At 44.2% G+C, this 23,929-nt stretch overlaps 1 protein-coding gene and 1 long non-coding RNA gene across 2 annotated transcripts in view; one reads left to right on the top strand and one right to left on the bottom strand.

Moving 5' to 3' along the window:
- LOC137629603 (store-operated calcium entry regulator STIMATE-like) overlaps positions 1–23,929 on the top strand; it is a 104,387-nt gene that overhangs the window by 69,389 nt on the left and 11,069 nt on the right. The window contains exon 7 of the mRNA XM_068361088.1: positions 19,009–19,145. Coding sequence (XP_068217189.1) covers positions 19,009–19,134 — 126 coding nt within the window. The 3' untranslated portion in view covers positions 19,135–19,145. The remainder of the gene's footprint in view (positions 1–19,008; positions 19,146–23,929) is intronic.
- Positions 1–23,929, bottom strand: part of LOC137629605 (uncharacterized) — a 131,065-nt gene that overhangs the window by 20,987 nt on the left and 86,149 nt on the right. The window lies entirely within an intron of this gene.

The raw sequence follows: 23,929 nt of genomic DNA on the forward strand, positions 1-23,929 counted from the left end.
CTCCACATCAACTGCAAGGAACTGTTAGCAGTTCATCTTGCCCTGTTGAACTTCAAGTCCCTCCTGCTAGGCAAAGTGGTGGAGGTGAATTCAGACAACACCACAGCCTTGGCTTACATCTCCAAGCAAGGAGGGACCCATTCGAGGAGCCTTTACGAGATCGCAAGGGACCTCCTCATTTGGTCAAGAGGTCTAAACCTCACACTGGTCACGAGGTTCATCCAGGGCGATATGAATGTTTCAGCGGATCGCCTCAGCAGAAGGAATCAGGTCATTCCCACGGAATGGACCCTCCACAAGAGTGTGTGCAACAGACTTTGGACCTTGTGGGGTCAACCTACCATAGATCTGTTTGCCACCTCCATCACCAAGAGACTTCCGCTTTATTGTTCCCCTGTTCCAGACCCTGCAGCGGTTCATGTGGATGCTTTTCTTCTGAACTGGTCCCATCTCGACCTTTACGCATTCCCTTCGTTCAAGATAATAAACAAAGTTCTGCAGAAATTCGTCTCGCACGAAGGGACACGGCTGACGCTGGTTGCTCCCCTTTGGCCTGCAAGAGAATGGTACACAGAGGTACTTCAATGGCTAGTCGACTTCCCCAGGACTCTACCTCTAAGAGTGGACCTTCTACGTCAACCACACGTAGACAGGTTGCACCCAAACCTCCACGCTCTTCGACTGACTGCCTTCAGACTGTCGAAAGATTCGCTAGAGCTAGAGGCTTTTCGAAGGAGGCAGCCAGTGCGATTGCCAGAGCTAGAAGAATTTCCACTCGTAGAGTCTACCAGTCTAAGTGGGAGGTCTTCCGAAGCTGGTGTAGAGCCAATTCAATATCCTCTACCAATACCTCTGTGATCCAAATAGCTGACTTCCTTCTTCATCTTAGGAATGAGAGATCCCTTTCAACACCTACGATTAAAGGATATAGGAGCATGTTGGCCTCAGTTCTCCGCCACAGGGGTTTGGACCTGTCTTCCAACAAGGACCTTCAAGACATTCTCAAGTCTTTTGAGACGTCTAAAGAACGTCGTCTTTCCACTCCAGGCTGGAATCTAGACGTAGTCTTAAGGTTCCTTATGACATCTAGGTTCGAACCTCTCCAGTCAGCTTCCTTCAAGGATCTTACCCTCAAGACTGCTTTTCTCGTTTGCCTTGCAACAGCTAAGAGAGTCAGTGAGGTTCATGCCTTCAGCAAGAACATTGGTTTCACAACCGAATCTGCAACATGTTCTTTTCAGCTTGGATTCCTAGCAAAGAACGAGCTTCCTTCACGTCCTTGGCCTAGATCGTTCGAAATACCTAGCCTCTCCAACATGGTAGGTAACGAACTAGAGAGAGTTCTTTGCCCTGTCAGAGCTCTCAAATATTATCTGAAGAGGTCTAAACCTATTCGAGGACAGTCAGAAGCCTTATGGTGTGCCATCAAGAAACCCTCGAGACCCATGTCCAAGAATGGGCTTTCGTACTATATAAGGCTTCTGATCAGAGAAGCACATTCTCACTTAAAGGAGGAAGACCTTGCATTGCTGAAGGTAAGGACCCACGAAGTAAGAGCTGTAGCTACTTCGTTGGCCTTTAATAAAAACCGTTCTCTGCAGAGCATTATGGATGCAACCTATTGGAGGAGCAAGTCAGTGTTTGCATCATTTTATCTGAAAGATGTCCAGTCTCTTTACGAGAACTGCTACACCCTGGGACCATTCGTAGCAGCGAGTGCAGTAGTAGGTGAGGGCTCAGCCACTACATTCCCTTAATCCCATAACCTTTTTAACCTTTCTCTTGAATACTTTTATTGTTGTTTTTATGGTTGTTACGGTAGGCTAAGAAGCCTTCCGCATCCTTGGATTTGGCGGGTGGTCTATTCATTCTTGAGAAGCGCCTGGGTTAAAGGTTTGGTAGAGGTCCTTTAGTAGGGTTGCAACCCCTTGTACTTTGGCACCTTTGGGTTGATTCAGCCTCCAAGAGGAACGCTGCGCTCAGTAAGGAAGACGAACTTTAAATAAAAGGCAGAGTAACGGTTCTATTCGACTTCCTTACCAGGTACTTATTATTTCATTGTTATTTGAGATAACTGTTATATGAAATATGGGATACTTAGCTATCCTTTAATCATGTACACTGGTTTTCACCCACCTCCCTGGGTGTGAATCAGCTACATGATTATCGGGTAAGTTTAATATTGAAAAATGTTATTTTTATTAATAAAATAAATTTTTGAATATACTTACCCGATAATCATGATTTAATCGACCCTCCCTTTCCTCCCCAGAGAGAACCAGTGGACCGAGGAATAATTGAGGAGGTGTCAACAACAAATGATTGAGTACCTGGCCACAGGTGGCACTGGTAAGTACACCCCCTTCTAGTATTGTGATAGCTGGCGTATCCCTCCATAGAATTCTGTCGGGCAACGGAGTTGACAGCTACATGATTATCGGGTAAGTATATTCAAAAATTTATTTTATTAATAAAAATAACATGTTTGTTCAGTCAGGAGTTGGAACAGTCTCGTAGGGACTCTCTCATCCCTGGAGCAGTTTGTCTCACTAGGGAGACTACACCTTCTGCCTCTCCGGTTCCATCTAGCCTCTCACTGGAACTAGGACAAGACGTTCGAGACGGTATCATTCCCAGTCTCCGAACCAGTAAAGGCATGCCTGAAATGGTGGGACAGCAATAGCAGTCTGAGAGAGGGACTATCCCTAGCAGTCAAGAACCCAAACCACGTGTTGTTCTCAGACGCGTCGGATTTGGGTTGGGGTGCGACCCTGGACGGTCGGGAATGCTCGGGTCTGTGGACCTCAAGTCAGAAGAGCATGCACATCAACGGCAAGGAGCTATTAGCAGTCCACTTGGCCTTGATGATATTAGAAAGTGTCTTCGAAACTAAGTGGTAGAGGTCAACTCAGACAACACCACAGCTTTGGCGTACATCTCCAAGCAAGGAGGCACACACTCCTTCACGCTGCTCGAGATCGCAAGGGACCTTCTCTTATGGTCAAGAAATCGAGGCATCTCCCTGTTGACGAGATTCATCCAGGGGACTTGAACGTCTTGGCAGACTGTCTCAGTCGGAGGGGTCAGGTGATACCCACGGAACGGACCCTCCACAAGGACGTAGGCAAGAGTCTTTGGGCTACTTGGGGTCAACCCACCATAGCCCTCTTTGCCTCCTCGTTGACCAAAAGGTTACCAATCTATTGCTCTCCAGTCCTAGATACAGAAGCAATCCACATAGACGCGTTTCTACTGGATTGGTCTCTTCTGGACTTATATGCATTCCCACCATTCAAGATAGTCAACAAGGTACTGCAGAAGTTCGCCTCTCACGAAGGGACAAGGTTGACGTTGGTTGCTACCCTCTGGCCCGTGAGAGAGTGGTTCACCGAGGTACTTCAATGGCTGGTAGACTTTTCAAGAAGTCTTCCTCTAAGGGTAGATCTGTTACGTCAGCCCCACGTAAAGAATGTCCATCAAAGCCTCCCCGCTCTTCGTCTGACTTCCTTCAGACTATCAAAAGACTCAAGAGCTCGAGGCTTTTTGAAGGAGGCAGCCAGTGCGATTGCAAGAGCGAGGAGAGCTTCTACCATTAGAGTATACCAGTCGAAGTGGGAAGTCTTTCGAGACTGGTGCAAGTCAGCATCTGTGTCCTCGTCCAGTACCTCTGTAGCCCAAATCGTAGATTTTCTTTTACATCTGAGAAAGGTTCGCTCCCTTTCAGCTCCCACGATTAAGGGCTAGAGGAGCATGTTGGCTTCGGTCTTTCGACATAGAGGCTTAGATCTTTCCAACAATAAAGATCTCCAAGATCTCCTTAAGTCTTTCGAGACCTCTAAGGAACGTCGTTTGGCAACTCCTGGATGGAACTTAGACGTGGTCCTAAGGTTCCTCATGTCAGACAGGTTTGAGCCATTACATTCAGCCTCCCTGAAGGATCTCACCCTCAAGACACTTTTTCTAGTGTGCTTGGCTTCGGCTAAAAGGGTCGGTGAACTGCATGCCTTCAGTAAGAACATCGGCTTTTCTACAGAAAAAGCCACTTGTTCACTTCAACTTGGTTTCCTGGCCAAAAATGAACTGCCTTCTCGTCCTTGGCCTAAATCTTTTGATATTCCTTGCTTATCAGAGATCGTAGGCAACGAACTGGAAAGAGTATTATGTCCTGTTAGAGCTCTTAAGTTCTATTTAGCTCGTATTAAGTCATTACGAGGTAAATCTGAGGCATTATGGTGCTCAGTTAAGAAACCATCATTGCCTATGTCAAAGAATGCTTTGTCATATTTTATCAGATTTTTAATACGAGAAGCTCATTCTCACTTGAATGAGAAAGACCGATGTTTGCTTAAGGTTAAGACGCACGAAGTTAGAGCTATAGCAACCTCCGTGGCCTTCAAGCAAAATAAATCTCTGCAAAGTATTATGGACGCGACTTTTTGGAGAAGCAAGTCAGTGTTCGCGTCATTTTACTAAAAAGATGTCCAGACTCTTTACGAGGACTGCTACACACTGGGTCCATTCGTTGCAGCGAGTGCAGTAGTGGGTGAGGGTTCTACCACTACATTACCCTAATTCCAATATCCTTTTTAATCTGTCTCTTGAAATGTTTTTAATATTGTTTTTTGGGTTGTACGGAAGGCTAAGAAGCCTTTCGCATCCTGGTTGATTTGGCGGGTGGTCAAAGTCATTTCTTGAGAGCGCCCAGATTAGGGGTTTGATGAGGTCCTGTTGTATGGGTTGCAGCCCTTAATACTTCAGCTCCTGGGAGTCTTTCAGCATCCTAAGAGGATCGCTGGGCTTCGTGAGGAAGACAGACTAATAAGGCAGAGTAATCGTCTAAGTCAACTTCCTTACCAGGGACCTTTATATATTTGGGTTTTGTTATGATATAACTGTCAAAAACTCTAAGAATATATGCTGTAAACTTAATTAACTCTGGTCTCTACCCACCACCATGGGTGTGAATCAGCTATTATATATTCACCAGCTAAGTTAAATATTTAAAAATGATATTTTAATTATAAAATAAATTTTTGAATATACTTACCCAGTGAATATATAAATTAAAGGCCCCCCCTTCCTCCCTGATAGAGACCCAGCGGGATGAGAAAAATTGGGTCTGTTTACATGTACATGCGGTATCTGGCCGATAGTTGGCTCTAGTGGGCACACCCGCAACCTTCATAGCGATCGCTCGCGAGTTTTTGTGTGTTTTTCTGTCGAGCCGCCGGAGGCTCAGCTATTATATATTCACCGGGTAAGTATATTCAAAAATTTATTTTATAATTAAAATATCATTTTGAGATTTTGGATGAGCCTTGTCCAGCTCTTCCTCTCCATCACTCCTTGGAAGAGCTCACCAAGGGAGTTTTTCTAGAGAGACCCGCCAACCAACAGGTCTCTTTCTAGGCAACCGAGATCCTTAACCAGAAGGTCATGAAGTATGCCATGCCGGCTACTTCATGGCTTGATGTCTGGTTAGGGACCTTGGGAATCCTGGTACGAACTAGGGATTTCTCATAGGAATGTACCAGAAAAGCCATGGAGACTTCCTGCTCTCAGGCACTCGCAAGATCAAGTTTCTCGCCCACCAAGTTCGAACTTGTGGGCAAATACCATCCTGAAACTTCGGGACCTGGTGTCTGAGAGGTTCCATCAACACGTCTCAAATGCCAAGATCGCTAATATCAGATATTCCTCTCTGGAGGGAGCTCATCTATTCGAGCCTAAGGACGTGGATTTATGCTGCTGAGATATGGAGGAAGTCCCTTATGAACTCCCTCCTCCATAGGGCTCTGACTTCCAAGCCATATAAACCACCAACTCCTCAGCAGTCTCGTCCAGTCAAGACCACGACGAACAAGACAGCAGTGAAGACTACAGTGCATAAGAAGCCCTTTTCTGCCAAGGTCAGGAAAGGCACCAAGTCCTCCAGGGCAGGAAAATATCCTAGAGGGAACAGCAGAGGCCACAAACGCTAGGATAGGCACTTCCCCCTGCTTGTCCACCAGTAGGGATGTGCCTCCAAAGTTGCTCGGACAAGTGGAAGTAACTCGGGGCCGAACCCTGGACAATCTCTGTGATTCGTCTTAGGTATCGCATCCCGTTCATAACATCTATCCCTCTCCTGACTAGGAATCTGGTGTAAATAGACTCCTTTGCCATGGGATCAGCAAAGGGGCTGGCCCTTTGGGCAGAAGTCCAGATCCTGTTGAAGAAGGGCGCACTCCGGGAGGTCCTCGACGGGTACCCAGGCTTCTTCAGTCGACTCTTTCTGGTGAAAAAGGCGTCTTGAGGCTGGAGACCAGTCATCAACCTCTCAGGTCTGAACAGGTTTGTCTAACAAACTCCGTTCAGCAAGGAGACGTCAGACTAGCGGTAAGACCACAGGACTTCATGTGCACACTGGACCAAAAGGACGCATACTTACAGATCCCACTCCATCCGTCTTCAAGGAAGTACTCAAGATTCAACTTAGACAACAGGAAATACCAGTTCAAGGTGCAGTGCTTTGGTCTTTCCACAGCACCTCAAGTCTTCATCAGAGTGTTTGCCCTAGTGTCTTCTTGGGCACACAGGATTGGCATCCGTCTCCTTCGTTATCTGGATAACTGGCAAATTCTAGCAGACTCAGTGTCAACCCTTCTTCAACATCGAGACGAACTTTTGAGGGTTTGCCAAGATCTGGGGGTCATGGTAAAACTTGAGAAGTCCTCCCTGCTTCCCACGCAGAGACTGGTATACCTAGGCCTGATAATAGACACCAATCTCCACAAAGCCTTCCCATCGAACAACAGAATAGCAAGGCTAAGAAAGGTCGTACGACCTTTTCTCAGACAAGAACAACTTCTAGCCCAGACGTGGTTACGTCTCTTCGGTCACCTTTCATCACTGGTCCGTCTAGTTCCCAATGGTTGCCTCAGGATTCAATCTCTCCAGTGGCGACTCAAAGTCCCAGTGGAATCAGGTTCTCGATTCCCCGGACATTTGGATCCCCATGGGATCAGCGGGACAGACAGACCTCGAATGGTGGGTGGCAGACGAGAACCTACGAAAGGGAGTGGATCTTTTTGCCTTTGATTTGATGCTATTCTCAGACGCTTCAATAAAAAAAGGGTGGGGGCCCACGTGCTGCGCCACACAACTTCAGGCCTCTGGTCAGAGTCAGAAGAGTACCTCCACATAAATCTCCTAGAGCTAGAGATGAAGGCCGTCTTTCTGGCCCTTCAACAGTTCTAACAATTCCTGGCGGGCCACTTAGTGGTGGTGATGAGCGACAACACCACAGTACTGTAATGGCTTACATCAACAAGCAAGGAGGTACTTTTTCGTAGTCCCTGTCCCATCTAGCAGTAGAGATACTCAGATGGGCTGAGATTCACTCGCTTCCACTATTGGCATGCTTGATTCTGGGCAAGAGGAATGTGTTCGCCGACAACCTGATCAGAGCATCTCAGATAGTGAGTACCAAGTGGTCTTTGGATCATTTAGTAGCCAACAAAGTCCTAACTTTGTAGGGTTCACCAACAGTGGATCTCTTCACAACGCCCCTAAACTCCAGGCTCCCATTGTACTGCTCCCCAGTCCCAGATCCCAAGGCTGTCTGGCATGATGCATTCCAACAGCAGTGGGACAACATCGACATTTACGCCTTTTCCCCGTTCTGTCAGGGGAGGAGGGTACTCAACAAAGCCAGAACATTGGTCAACCTCGCAATGACCCTTATAGCTTCGCTATGGCATCACGCGGAATGGTTTCCGGACCTTCTGCAACTCCTGACGGAGTCTCCAAGAGAACTCCCCCCACGACACGACCTACTCTAACAGCCACATATCAACATATTCCACAAAGCCGTAGCTTTGCTACGACTTCATGCCAGGAGACTGTCCAGCATCTCCTCTCTCAGAGAGGATTTTCACAACAAGGTGCAAGTGGGATGTCTGGATACCTGTGAAAGTCATCAGCAGCAGTCTACCAGGCATTGTGGTGCGTCTTCTATGGTTGGTGTTGTGGAAGGGGTATTTCTCCTCTCTATGCCACTATTCCAGTAATAGCAGAGTTCCTCGTGTATTTGTGGGAAGAAGTACGTCCGTCAGTCTCGGCGGTAAAAGGCTATTGCTCACCCTTAAGCCTTGCCTTTAGACTGAATGGAATGGACATTTCTTCATCGCCTGAACTTTCCTTACTCTACAGAGTTATGAACTTACCTGTCCTCAGTCTGAAGTGAGACCTCCCCCATGGAACGTGGTTCTAGTTCTCAGGTCTCTTAAGAGACCTTCCTATGAACCATTACGCCAGGCAACAAATTGCCACCAAACTTGGAAGACGATGTTCCTGCTAGCTTTGGCTTCGGCCAAGCAAGTCAGTGAACTTCATGGTCTCCCATACGACATTGCTCATTCAAGGGGATGGGGAGAGCTAACATTCAGCTTCGTCCCCGAGTTTATTGCTATGACTCAGAAACCGGAAGTAGTGGATCGTCGATTTGACTCCTTCCAGATTTTGAGTCTTCGTTCTGTAACAGATGACCCTGATCAACTCTTGCTCTGCCCAGTGAGGAGTTTAAGAACACCGCCCGTCTTCGTGTCCCTGCAATCTTTGTCAGCAAAGGAAGGACCAAGAGGAGGGTCACCAAGAACACAATATCAGCATGGATTCGCAAGGTCATAGATCATGCACTGAATCTAGACCCTCCTCCAGGTCGCCCCAGAGCTCATGCTGTCAGGGGCATAGCTACGTCCCTGGCATTCAGGGGAAACTTCTCAGTGACACAGGTTCTTCAGGCTGGCGTGTGGAAATGACAAACTACTTAAACATCCCACTACCTGCAAGATGTGACCCACAGGAGGCTTGATATGTTTTCTATGAGCTCTGTGGTTGCTGCACAACAGCTGGTATAATTCCTCGAGCTCCTTATTGGACAAGTAGCTGAAGGTTGAGGGCACTGTTACCCGGTTTTAGTCTGCGGGAATGAAAAGGTTTGACTGGCTCTTATTCTTTTCTTCATTCTCCCCTCTTTTGGAAAGCAACACCCTGAGTTCTCTGCATAAGCTGACCTCAAACCACAGCAGGTAAACCATACTCCCTTGCGTACTTAGTATTAAGCTAATACTGTTACATCCCCATACTCTGGCAAGGTGGTATTGGGAAAGTCTTGGTTATAACCATTTTTCCTACTAAAAGACTAAATAACTTTACTGGGACGGTCACACTTCTAAATATCTCAACACACAACTTGTGTAGGCAGAGGACCTTGTGAAGAAAGGTTTTAGCGAGGTGCGGTGACCCCCTTATTTTGAGTACTAACATACTCAGATAAGGAGCCCCCGGGTAAAACCCAAAAGCCAGATTGGCAGGGACGTCTACCCTTCCTACTGTGTGAGTCACCCCTAAATAAAAAATGTAGGTTTGTATGCCAGTTATGGAACAAATAACAAATTGGTAGATAATTTGTATTTTTCCTAACGATACAAACCTTAGCTATTTATACTAACTTGCCTGCCAGTTCTATCCCCCTTGAAGTCCTACCTCCAAGCAAAGTGAGCTAGATTACCGGTGTGCGAGTGGTAGCAGTTGCAAGTTACCCCCTCTACCCCCGCTAACTACTGGGATGGATAGTTCACCCTTGCTAAATTTTAATGGCTCGTCATTTCAGCTTCTCCAAAAGTAATACCCCTAAATAAATAGCTAAGGTTTGTACCGTTAGGGAAAATACAAATTATCTACAAATTTGTCATATAATTTTCTCACGATCAAGGAATTTTACAATGTATAAGTTGCATAAACCGTGACTCAATACCGTTTTCCTCACATAAGGTGTCCCCTTCCACAGCCTTTAACTACCCCATTGTGGGATTGAAAAAAGATACAGAAAGTAATTACTATACAAAAAATGAAGTAAAGAAACCCAGTAATTAATTCAGTGAGATATTTGTAGTTCTTCAGAGGGTCAAAATTCTGTCTTGGGACATAGCTGAGCTTTATAAACCCTACTGGGTGTAGGGATTTGTTACCAGCAACTTGCTAAGAAAACAAAGAAAGTAATTTTGAAAATGATAAACATGCGCTCACTAAATTACTAAAACAAGTAATCAATAGTAAAATAATACAAATAACAATGAAGAAAATTTAAAGAACTTGTAATTTTCCTTAACAGTTTTTTTTTCACAATGTTGCTTCTCCTCCAGGGTCAGTAGGAGAGCAAAGTCCTAGGCGTGTTCCTCCTGAGGAACATCTCTCTCATTCGTAAGAGAGTATCGCTAGTGGTCAGCGGTCTCTACGCTTACGCTTCTCCCCCAAGGGTAGGGGTAGGGCTTTGTCCTAAGCGAGGTTCTCCTTGAGAGAACAACCTTTCCCGGGGGGGGGGGGGGGGGGGGGGAAGCTCTCGAGCTTGAACAGTCTTCCCCTTGGGTGGTTTCTGCAGACATTTCCCTTCGGAGGTTTGTCGGGTGGAGGAGTTTTTGACCCCTCCATCCTGGGGGGCCTCCTCCTCCAGCTGTAGGAGACGTCTTTTTGAACCGGCGGATTCAAGTCTCTTGTCCCCTTAGGGTCTTGTGACGGTCACACGTTGGGCTTGCGTGACCTCGGGCCTTCGGGCTCTCGTTGCATGGAGTCTTTGGGCTCTTGCAACCCAGGATCTTCGGGTCCTTGTGCTTACGGGACACTAAGCCTTCGGGTTCTGGTTAAGTTGAACATTTGGGTTCTGGTTAAGTTGAACATTCGGGTTCTTGGGATCTCCTGGTCCTCGTCAAGTTGAACCTCGAGCTATTGTGACTCCGAGCCCTCAGGTTCAGGTTATGTGGAGCCTTCCGGCTCTCGTAACCTGGGACCTTCAGGTTCCAGTTGCTTGAGCTCTTGGACTCTCGCAACTCCGGTTATGTCGAATAGGCTCTCATGACTGCTGTTATGCCGAGTCTGTCGACTCATATAACAGAGAATCTTCAATTTTATTGCAGTGTCTTACCGAACAATTATACAGCTGTATGTTCCCTACGAATGGCAGACAATAGATTCAAAACTACTGCGGTGGCGCCGCCATCACTGATGTAGGTGACGTCATCTCCCTCCACTCGAGGGAGCTACAGGTACAACTGTCCAGGTAACATCAATTCTGTCTCTGCTGGCTTCTGGTGAACATCGGTGGTCGGTGCAGACTTTTTTCTTCATTTATTGGGAAGTATTATCTTTCCAATATCGGTGAAGTATTCAACTCCGTGTTTGTAGGATTGAAGCTGAATTTCTTTTCTGCAATTTTGTGGTCTTACCATCATGTCGGACTCTAATCCTTCAGTAGTTAGGTTTTGCGCCGGTTGGTGCAAAACGAGGTTATTAAGTTAATTTATGATTTTAAATATTAAACTTAGCCGGTGAATATATATATAGCTTACGTCTCCGACGGTCGACAGATTCCAAAAACTCGCGAGCGATCGCCATGAAGGCTGCCGGGTGTGCCCACCAGCGCCGACTATCGGCCAGATACCGCATATACTTCTCCATAAATTCAGTTCTCCTCTGTCGGTGGTAGTGACAGCATTGGTTCCGCTCGCGCTTAACCTCAAGTTTCTACTGATTGGTGAAGTACTTGTTCATGGTTTTATTGCTTTCGCCGTGTTGGATTATTCTCAAACAATACGATCTTCAAAAGAAATTCTTTGGAAAGGAGAGAAAATTTTTTTTACCCTTGCTTTTTAGTCTCTCTCTTGATTTTCCATAGATAAAAGATGGCCGACCCTTCCCTCAGTGTACGGAAGTGTGTTAAAGGCTTTTAGTAATTATTTTATCACTTTATAAATTATTGTTGATATTTATAGATTTACCTCTATATATTTTATATCTCACCCGCCTTTATTAGGCCTCTTCGATTCGCTATAGTTTTGTTTATAAGCGACCTATGCCTATTCTTTGTAGGCGGTACTTACTTGGAAAACAAAGTTAAACAACGTTGAGCCCATTCAACTTTTATATTTGTTTAGATTGATGAGATGAATATTTTTAGAAAATATTTTAAGAAATTTATTCTTTGAATAGTCTTCGTGCTGTTTTCAAAGATGAACTAACGTTTGGTTTATTTATGCCACGCAGTTTGCTCTCTATCGTTACGATAGAGAAAGAGAGAATCACGGTTTCACTTTGCAGAAAGAGTAAATCGATTCTGACGTTTGTTCATTCTTCTTACAAACTGAAGTTTTTTAAATACTAATTTAAAGGAACATGTTAATTTTCAATTTCTTAGTCCTTTTAGTATTTTCCTTTAGTCAAATAACCTTTTATTGACGAAGAGTGAGTGAGCCATTCTCTTGTGAGTGACAAGAGAGAGAGAGAGAGAGAACGTTCCAAATCTGTATTCTCGTCCCAAGTCTCTGTACAAGGAGTTTGGGAGTGAGTAACGTTGCTCTTCTCGATTCAGACATTTACTCTCGTCTCAAGTCTCTGTACGGGGAGAGAGAGAGAGAGAGAGAGAGAGAGAGAGAGAGAGAGAGAGAGAGAGAGAGAGAGAGAGAGAGAGAGAGAGAGATAGAGAGAGAGAGGATAAAACGTTCTAGTTTTTATTCTCATCCTAAGGCACTGTACGGTGAGAGATTGAAAACGTAATCCTTAGTGACTAGTTTTAGTCTCCTCCCCAGTCACTGATCTTTTTAACTTTATATATTTCCGTTTTATTCTTTATATATGTATATGATTATTAATTTTTGCATGTGTGTTTTATTTTGTACTAATGAACTTACATTATACGACATATTTCGCAATTCTAACCTTTTGATTTAAGGGAGAATTGCGTGCTTCAGGTAGAAATCAGCTTTATTCATGTCTAATGTGAAATTATTAAAAAATGCGATGTCAGTGAAGAAAGTGCGAAAAACATGTTCAGTGTTGCGGAGGGTTCATTTGTTCGTGCTTGTCACTTGCCTAGTCCGAGACCTCTTTCAGGCTCCCCTACCCCAGGGAGAAGGAATGTCGTAGGACCTAAGGGAGTGAGAGGTGTAAACCAACGAACAGACGTTCCCTCAAAGGTATCAGACGTTGCTCTTCAAGCACGTCCTTACCATAAGACAGGAGAGACGAAGTTTTCCTCGTCTTCCGATGATTCGTCTCTTAAAAACCTTGGCGAAAGGTTTCGAGACCGTTGAAACGTAAATTAGTTCCTTCAGAACAAGATCAACGTCCTAGCTGTAGTCATCATGAGACGTTCATAGCGATGACGCTCATGTACAGACGTTTCCGACGTCACGATCTATTCCGAGTGCGGTTGATCCGAAGTTAAGTGTTTTGCAAGAAATGCTGTTAAAGCTTTCTTCTTTAATGAAAGCACGATCCTGTTCCTGTGCGAAAGATCCTTTGCTTGTTGTACGTCACGGTTCTGGGATACGTGATTCAGGTCTTCAACCTTCTAAACGAGATTTGTTACGTCACGCTGACGTTATCCCTAGTGTCAGCTTTGTGGTTAAACGAGATGCGGAGCATAAATCTCGATGTAACTTTGATCGTCAGTCAGTTAAGTCGAGTCATAACTTTGATCAGCAGTCACTGCGGTTCTGCCGAGAATTTGAACGTCAGCCACCGCAGTCACCTCGTGACGTTGAGCTGCAGACACCGCAGACACGACGTGACGTTGAGCGGTAGACACCGTAGACACGACGTGACGTCGAGGGTCAGTCACCGTAGTCACGATATAGCATCGAACAGCAGTTACCGCTGTTACTACGTGACGTTTGAATGTCAGTCACTTCAGTCACGACGTGTAGTAGAATAACATTTTCTGCAGTCACAACGTGACATCGACCCTCCAACTTTAACTTCTGTTCATATACAAATTGATATAGCCTGTCAGGCTTTTCCTTCACGTCATTCTGAATATAAATATCCCTCTCGCAAGACTTTAGATTTATCAGATGATGTACCTTCTGAAGATGAAGTTGATGACCCCCTTTCAACTAATGTACCTTTGGGTATTCATTCAGAAGAGGAGGAACCTAGGGTTGTCCAACAATCCCTTGTTTTAAAATTATGAATTTCTTTAGGGAAATTTTGTCCTACTCATTTTGTAGCGGCTGCTCCACGTTCTCCGCCGTCTGAGTTTACTCTTGGCATGACTTTCTTCGACTCCTACATATACGAAGTCAGTTCTCTCTCGTTCTTCCAAGAGAGCCATGCGCTTACTGGGAGACTGGTTGGAATCCAGGAGAAGTTTAGGAAAGTCTGGTTTTGCTTTTCCTCCTCCTAAATTAGCTTCTCGCTCGAGCGTCTGGTGTGACACAGGAGAAGTTCTCGGCTTGGGAGTACCTGCCTCTGCCCAGGGAGACTTCTTAATCCTAGTGAACTCTCCTCGTCGTCTAGCCATGAGACGTTCCAAGATTTTATGGTCTTCTTCAGAGCTAGACCATCTCCTGAAAGGAGTTTTTCGAGCGTTTGAAGTTTTTAATTTTTTGGATTGGTCCCTGGGAGCCTTAAGTAAGAAGGTCTCTCCAGCGGACAAAGTATTGCTGTACAAATTATGTCATGCATGAACAAGGCCATAAGGGATGTCTCCAATGAACTGGCAGCCACGTTCACTGCAGGAGTACTTAAGATGTAAGTGCACTCAATGTGTTCATTGTCAAGACAAAGTTCAGGATGAAAACTTCCAAATCTGTCTTGGCAGCAGTAAGGGAAGGCGACTGGATGGTCTCTCTCGACCTTCAGGGTGCATATTTCCACATCCCGATTCATCCAAACTCTCAACAATATCTGAGGTTTGTGGACGGGAAAGTAGTGTACCAATTTCGAGCACTGTGCTTCAGCCTCAGTCCTGCTCCTCTTGTTTTTACAAGGCTCATGCAAAATGTAGCAAGCTTTCTACATTTTTCAGGGATCAGAGCCTCCATTTATTTTGACGACTGGCTAATCAGGGCGTCGTCATTAAATCGCTGTCTGGAGAACCTTCAATGGACATAGACCTAACCAAGGAGCTAGGTCTCATAGTGAACGTAGAGAAGTCGTAACTTACTCCATCCCAGGCTATTTATTTGGGGATGGAGATACAGTGTCGAATTTTTCGGGCCTTTTCGTCTCCCACAAGAATGGAACAAGCTCTGTTAAAAGTCTGTCATTTGCAAGAGAAAAACAGTTGCTCTGTAAGAGTTTGAACGAGCCTCGTGGGAACTCTTTCTTCGCTGGAGCAATTTATCTCTCTGGGGAGACTCAACCTTTGCCCTCTCCAATTTCACCTAAACCATTGGAACAAGGAGAAGGGCTTAGAGAGTATCTCTTTCCCAGTCTCCAACTCAGTCAAGACATGTCTGACTTGGTGGGACGGCAACGTCAGACTTCGAGAAGGTCTTTCGCTTGCGATCAAGAACCCAAACCATGTGTTGTATTCAAATGCATCGGATTTGGGTTTGGGAGCGCCACTGGACAGTCTGGAATGCTCGGGTCTTTGGTCCACGGATCAGAAGAAACTCCATTTAAGGCAAGAAACATCTCTTTTTTGACGAGATTCGTGCAAGGAGAAATGAATGTCTTAGCGGACTGTCTCAGCAGAAGAGGACAAGTCATCTCCATGGAGTGGACGTTGCACAAGACTGTGTGCGAGAAGCTATGGATGATATGGGGTCAACCCACGATAGATCTTTTTGCGACTTCACTGACAAAGAGGCTCTCTCCAGTTCCAGATCCAGAGGCAGCCCACATAGACTCTTACCTGCTGGACTGGTCTCACCTAGACATCTATGCCTTCCCACCATTCAAGATCCTAGACAAGGTTCTTCAGAAGTTCGCCTCTCACGAAGGGACCAGGTTGACGTTGGTTTCTCCCCTCTGGCCCGCCAGAGAGTGGTTCACAGAGGTACTAATATGGCTAGTAGACATTCCAAGAAGTCTACCGTTGCGGATGGATCTCCTGCGTCAGCCTCACGTAAAGAGATTTCATCAAAGCCTCCCCGCACTTCGTCTAACTGCCTTCAGACTATCGGAAGACTCTCTAGGGCTCGAAGGTTTTCGAAGGAGGCACCTAGAGTGATCGCAAGGGCTAGAAGATCCTCTACCATCAGGATTTATCAATCTAAATGGGAGGTATTTAGAGACTGGTGCAAGTCCTCCTCTATTTCCTCTTCCAGTACCTCTGTAGCGCAGATTGCAGATTTTCTGCTTTATCTGAGAAATGGTCGCTCCCTTTCTGCATCTACCATTAAAGGCTACAGAAGCATGTTAGCTTCTGTTTTCAGGCATAGAAATTTGGATCTTTCTAATAACAAAGATCTTCAAGACCTTCTTAAGTCTTTCGAGACTTCCAAGGAGCGTCATATTTCTACTCCTGCTTGGAACTTGGACGTGGTCCTGCAGTTCCTTATGTCAGACAGGTTTGAACCGTTAAATTCGGCCTCCCTGAAGGATCTTACCTGCAAGACTCTTTTCTTGGTGAGCTTGGCTTCTGCGAAAAGGGTTAGTGAGATACATGCTTTTAGCAAGAATATCGGCTTCTCCGCTAATAAAGCAGTATACTCTCTTCAGCTTGGATTTTTGGCCAAAAATGAACTTCCATCTCGTCCATGGCGATTTTTGGCCAAAAACGAACTTCCTTCTCGTCCATGGCCTAAATCGTTTGAACTTCCCAGTCTATCTGAGATTGTTGGGAATGAAGTTGAAAGAGTGCTGTGCCCCGTTACAGCTCTTAAATTTTATTTATCTAGATCTAAACCGCTGCGAGGTTTTTCAGAGGCTTTATGGTGCTCCGTTAAAAAGCCCTCTTTGCCTATGTCGAAGAATGCGTTGTCTTATTTTATTAGACTATTGATTAGAGAGAAACACTCTCATTTAAGTGAGAAGGATTGTAATTTGCTTTAAGTTAAGGCTCATGAAGTTAGAGTGGTAGTAACTTCAGTAGCATTTAAACAAAATAGATCCCTTAGAAGTATTATGGACGCGACCTTTTGGAGAAGCAAATCGGTGTTCGCTTCATATTACTTGAAAGATGTCCAGACTCTTTATGAGGACTGCTACACGTTGGGACCATTCGTAGCAGCGAGTGCAGTAGTGGATGAAGGTTCTACCACTACATTCCCTTAATGCCAATATCCCTTTAATCTTCTCTTGAAATTTTCAATCTTGTTTTGGATTGTACGGGAGACTAAGAAGTCTTTCGCAATCTTTTGATTTGGCGGGTGGTCAAAATATTGTTTCTTGAGAGCGCCCAGATTAAGGGTATTGATGAGGTCCTGTTGTAGGGGTGTTCACCCTGATTATAACAGCTCCTGGAAGTCTTTCAGCATCCTGAGAGGATCGCTGGGCTTCATAAGGATAGCGGACTAATGAGTCAGGGTATTCATCAGAGTCAGCTTCCTTATCAGGTACCTATACTTAAGTTTGTTTTTTGAATATTTGTCATAAAATCTTGAGCATATACGCCTTTATTGTATTAATACTGGTCTCTACCCACCACCATGGGTGTGAATCAGCTATATATATATTCACCGGCTAAGTTTAATATTTAAGAATTATATTTTCAATTTAAAATAAATTTTTGAATATACTTACCCGGTGAATATATATAATTAAACGCCCTCCCTTCCTCCCCGATAGAGACCCTACAGACTGAGAAGAACTGAACTCCTGGAGAAGTATATGCCGTATCTGGCCGATAGTCGGCGCTGGTGGGCACACCCGGCAGCCTTCATGGCGATCGCTTGCGAGTTTTTGGAATCTGTCGACCGTCGGAGACGTCAGCTATATATATGTATTCACCTGGTAAGTATATTCAAATATTTATTTTAACATTGGTAAGGGTGAAGTAGCAACGTCAGTCATGTTGAAATAACGAAAAACTCTTCGAAAAACACTGTGCAAAATCAAACTTAACTTGGGCGTAAGTCCAAAAACAGAAGGATGTCCTAGAGGGCGTGCGTGGTAGGTGTCGATGGGGTAGTTCAACTATGTTCTCTAGGGCCTGTCACGGCCCTCCCCATTGATGAAGGGATTATCTAAATGGAAGACAACCTGTGAATAGTGGTTTTCGCACGCCTTTGTTTAATACACGACACCTACAAGGTGTTCGCCCGAGGGTTGTAACCTCTGCATTCCATGCTTTTATCTTTCTCTAGTTTATTTGGAAGATTTATATTAGGAAAGGTACAAAGAAGGACCTTTCTCACCGGGCGTCACAGGCCTCTTCCCAGAAATAGATTTTTCCTTCGTCAAAATCCCTTTATTATTATTATTATTATTATTATTATTATTATTATTATTATTATTATTATTATTATCATTATTGTTATTATTATTATTATTATTATTATTGTTATTATTGTTATTATTATTATTGTTATTATTATTATTATTATTATTACAGTATTATTATTATTATTATAGTATTATTATTATTATTATTATTACTTGCTAAGTTACAACCCTAGTTTGGAAAGCAGGATGCTACAAGCCGAGGGGCCCCAACAAGGAAAATAGCCAAGTGAGGAAAGGAAACAAGGAAAAATAATATATTTTATGAACAGTGACAACATTAAAATGAATATTTCCTATATAAGCTATAAAAACTTTAACAAAACAAGAGGAATAGAAGTTAGATAGGATAGTGTGCCCGAATGTACCCTCAAGCTAGGGAACTCTAACCCAAGACAGTGGATACAGAGCTATGGCTCTACCCAAGGCTAGAGAACATGGGTTTGATTTTGGAGTGTCCTTCTCCTAGAAGAGCTGCTTACCATAGCTAAAGTCTCTCTTCTACCCTTGTCAAGTAAAGTAGCTACTGAACAATTACAGTGCAGTTGTTAACCCCCTTTGGTTAAGAAGAATTGTTTGGTAATCTCAGTGTTATTAGGAGTATGCGTACATAGAAAAATCTGTAAAGAATAGGCCAGACTATTCGGTATATGTGAAGGCAAAGGAAAATGAACTGTAACCAGAGAGAAGGATCTAATGAAGTACTGTCTGGCCAGTCAAAGGACCTCTAGCGGTCTTAAAGGAGTTGGGTTTGTATAGCTAGGATAAATAGAAATTACTTTTTTTTTTTTTTTTTTCCAGGATGGAGATATCCTTGACATCATAAGTAAGCGCAAAACAATATTGTTAGTCAATGTCTATGGCAACCTTGAGGAGGAGGAGAGAGGAGATGTCCACTATCTACAAGCCAATAGTAAAAGTTACTAGTTCATCAGTCCGTGAGTATATATACTGGTGGCTGGTACCACTAGCCACTGCCTACCCCATGCTATGGGTAGGGTTGCCACCTCGCATCAAAAATCTAATTGGCTGCCTTCCAGATTTGCCAAAAGATATATCCATATGTAAATTACCACGGGTTTCTATTAATTAGGGAAAAAAAAATTGCCTACAAATTTGTCATTCTAATAGATTAACCTGTCCTTAGGTAAAAAAAAAAAGTCAAGAGTGACATTCATGAAAATACTAATTTGTTAGAGATTATCCCATGTATCAATAATCTTAGCAACAGTAAACAATTTTAAACATCGTTATTGTCAATTAATTAATGAAAAGGAATTCTACTGTTGCACTAGTCTATAAATAACATAGAAGGGTGAAATTAAATTGTGATAAAACAGTAGTAGGGCTGCCATCAAGGAATTTTCTAAATTCTGAAAATTGCTCAGAATTATGGGAGTCTAGTATTATATGTTATAAGTAAGCTGTTGCATGATTCCTTTTGAATAAGAATTGAGGTCTGCTGATTACCTTCTTACGATTTTAGGTCTCCAATTAATTTTACATCAATCATTTAGTATAGTAAAGTCATACAGTTATTTTGGAAAAACTTTATTCACAATACTTTGTTAGAATACAGGTAACTCAAATGAGGTAATCTTGTTTTTTCCTTGCAACTTTGAGTTGGGAAACTGTCAACAGAATCAAATAATTTTAAGGCTTTGTTTAATGGGTTGAAAATTATCTTTTTCAATATTAAACTTACCCGATAATCATGTAGCTGTCAACTCCGTTGCCCGACAGAATTCTATGGAGGGATACGCCAGCTATCACAATACTAGAAGGGGGTGTAATTACCAGCGCCACCTGTGGCCAGGTACTCAAGTACTTCTTGTTGACACCTCCTCAATTATTCCTCTGTCGTGCTTCCGGCAAGACGTTCTGGGATACGCTTATGTTCTTGGAGTATTTTCACGACTTTGGTGAAGTATTTCTCTTTGATTTCGGCTGTCGCTTTACTGGAAACTTCTATATTAGCTTAGTTAGCTTTTGGAATTAATTTGATTAATTATGGTGACGAAGAGAGTATGAACTCTCTTTCACCTTTCAATGGCCGACCCTTCCCTTAGACGAAAGTGTTGGTGTCTAAGAGAGTATAGACTCTCTTTCTTAATTTTGCTTAACAAAAGTTATAGATTTATTTTATATCTCTCCGCCTCTTATAGGCCTCTTCGATTAACTTCCTTTTATTATAAACTTATTAAAATTAATTTTTATATTTGTTTATATTCGACCTTCCTAATAGTAGGCGGTCTTTTCTTGGTACCGAAGTTAATTAACATTGAGCCCGTCATTTCGGTTTTACCTGTTAACATATTATGCTATTTTAATGTCTTTGAAAGAATTTCTTTGATAGTCTAGTACTGTTTTCAAAGTTGAACTAACGTTTTGTTGTCTCTGCAGTTGTTGACGTTCAGAACGTTCAACTTGCACTCTATCGTTACGATAGAGATAGACTTTTCACGGTTTCACATTGCAGTAAGAGTAACCGTGTCTAGCGTTTTGTTCATTCTTTCTTAACTTAATGGTTTTGATCCTAATAAAGGAACTTTTCATTTTGGGAAATATTTCAGTTTTTTCCTTTAACAATAATATGTTTTAACGATATATATGATTGGGCTCTTCTCTCAGGTTCTAAGTCAAGAGAGAGAGAGAGAGAGAGATAGAGACGGAGGGAGAAAGAGGAGGATAAACGTTTCATTCAAGCCTGCCAAGCGTACGAGTAACGTTGTTATCGTCTTTGCTCTTCTCCCTAGTCTCTTTAGGGGAAGAAAGTAAACGTTTCTAGAGTGATCTAGTGTTTAGTCTCTTTCCAGCCACTGAATTATTATCTTTCATTAGATTTTTCTGTTACATTGTAATTCTGTTTTCGCAATTACTAACTTTTGAGAAAGGTTAGAATTGCGTGTTTCAGGTACAAACCACTTAAAGTTTCGAGTTCAGTGAAATAAGTGCAAACAGAAAATCAAAGTGATAAGTGATTAGCGCAAAGTGTGTCAGTGTTGTGCGTGAGGGTACTTCTGTGCGCGCCAGTCGTCCTCCCAGTCCGGGACCTCTTGCAAGCTCCCAAGCCCAGGGGAGAAGCAATGTCGAAGGGCATAAGGGTTCAGCAGGCCTTGATCGGCGCACAGAAGTATCCTCGGTGGTTGTGGGCGTGTCTTACCGAGACCGTCACTCCCACCCGCAGACGATTGAGCCCTTATTTTGCTCGTCTGCAGAAGAAATTTAGGGGAGAAAACGCTGGTCTCAGGTCTCAAGACCTCTTAAACGTTAAGTCCAGACCTATGCCAGACGTACGAAGTTAGAGTTCAACAACCCGGATGCAGTCATTGGGTTAGCTCTGACTCTCCTCAGTCATCAGTTGAATGCACTCCGCCTAAGAGGAGTAAGGTTCTGCCGCAACAGATCTCTGCTGTTAAGGCTTTACCTCAGCAGACCTTAGTGTCTGCCGACCCCAAGTTGACTTTACTGCAGTCCATGCAGTCACAACTTTCGGTCTTGATGCGTGAGTGTCGGGCTGAGAGTGTTGCGCCTCCGCCTCCGCCTACACTCCCTCCGCCGCCTGCGCTCGCTCCGCCTGATCGCAGTACCACCTGCCAGGCGTACGATGTTGAGCCACGTTCTGAGTTTGCTGTTCCCAGTGGTGTTCAGCCTCCGCCTTCTTTAAGGCAACCTTTACAATGGGATCAGGAGGATTATACCTCTCTTCCTCCGCCTCCACTTGCTGCTCCACCAGTGATGCAACACTCGGTTGAGGTACAACAACCTCTCCCGTCCTTGAGTCAGTCTCCTCAGCTCTCGCTGCAGCGAGCTCAACTCTCCACAAGGCAAGCACCACTACACCTTAGCCTTGCGCCTCAGGAGCCTCAGCTTGCGAGACATTTACCTTGTTCTGCGCAGCCTCTACCTCATCGCGCTCCGCTCACACCACAGGAACAGGAACTTGCTACTCCGCTTCCGCCAACCGCTCAGCAAGCGCAACCCTTGGGTTCAGCCACTCATGCCAGAAGTCAGCCTCCTCCACCCATGCGCCTACCTTCTGCTACTTCCTTTGATCAGCCTTTGCAGACTGAGCCTCAGGTGTTCCCTCAACAGAGTCTTGAAGAGGAAACCACAACTATTGTTGTTCCAGCTCGTTCTGACTCTGCTGTTCAACATATCTTTCCTCCATTTTCAAACCTTATGATAATGGAGGTTATTTGTATTACTTATAAAAATATATTTGTATTCCTTGCAATATATTTTTAACAATATCGCAGAATATGGCAAAAATATGAATCATGAGTTATGAATGTAAGGTAAATATTATGTTGATATTTAAACCCCATGCAAGCATGCATAAAGCACTCTAGCACTGGTCATGGAATTTCTGAGAAATGTTAAACGCCATGCACACGCTCTGCTTACCTTTCAGCATGCTCTACATGCAGCATGCTCTGCTTACAGCATGCTCTGCATACTACATGCTCTGCATACAGCATGCTCTGCATTCAGCATGCTCTGCATACAACATGCTCTACATACAGCATGCTCTGCATACAGCATGCTCTGCATACAACATGCTCTGCATACAGCATGCTCTGCTTTCAGCATGCTCTGCATACAGCATGCTCTGCATTCAGCATGCTCTGCATACAACATGCTCTACATACAGCATGCTCTGCATACAGCATACTCTGCATACAACATGCTCTGCATACCTTACCGCATGCTTCTCAGTCACACATCTTTGGTTGTTGCCAACTCACTAGACTGTCAAGCAGTTTCATAACGTTGCCTTCTAGTCTGCTGCTTTTGCACCAGTGAACCCTCACTGAGAGAACTTAGCTTTTCTAGGATATGGTCCCTGTAGATGAGAAAGTTCTTTTCTCCCTCCTTCTGATATTCCCTTGAGGACTCTGTCATTTGGAGGGAGCCTTTAGCTGCATAGCCTCTTATGGTCTTTTATTTAAGCATAACATGCTTCCAGGGAAGGTAATGGTTCCACTTCAGTCGCTAATCCCGTCTGTTACCACACCTGCTCCCATAGACCTTGAGCTGTGTTGCAAGACATGCAGTCCAAGCTTAGTCCTTGTTAGAGGATTTTTTGTTTACGGAGTCAATATGTCACGGGGAAGACGTTCAACAACCAACAGAGGTGACTTGTTGTGACGCAGTGCGGCAACCTCAGCAACCCGATAAGGAGTTGTCTGTACGACCCAGACAGTCTAGACAGATTCGGGTTGTCGCTGTACTTCCTCGCTTGCCCATGATTGACAGTTCACAGACTGTGCAGCAGTACCATGATCTTGTGTCCGGCTCCGTCAGACGACTGGCTTTTAAGAGCTCCCACAAGTCGTCGCTGTCTGGAGATTTTCAAATGGACTATGGATCTGACCAAGGAACTGGGCCTCCTGGTCAATTTTGAGGAGTCTCAGCTCGTTCCATCCCAGACCATTGTCTACTTGGGTATGGATCTTCAGAGTCGAGCTTTTCGGACTTTTCCGTCGGCCTCAAGGATCTTCCAAGCCCTAGAATGCATCCAGAGCATGCTGAGAAGGAACCGATGCTCAGTCAGGTAGTGGATGAGTCTAACAGGGACAGTTTCATCGCTGGCCCTGTTCATCGTGTTAGGGAGACTCCACCTCCCCCCCCTTCAGTATCATCTAGCTGCTCACTGGATAAAGGACATGACGCTAGAGACGGTCTCAGTTCCTGTTTCCGAAGAGAGGAGGTCTTCTCT

This window comes from Palaemon carinicauda, chromosome 37 (genome assembly GCF_036898095.1).
Source record: "Palaemon carinicauda isolate YSFRI2023 chromosome 37, ASM3689809v2, whole genome shotgun sequence".
In the NCBI taxonomy this organism is placed as follows: Eukaryota; Metazoa; Arthropoda; class Malacostraca; order Decapoda; family Palaemonidae; genus Palaemon; species Palaemon carinicauda.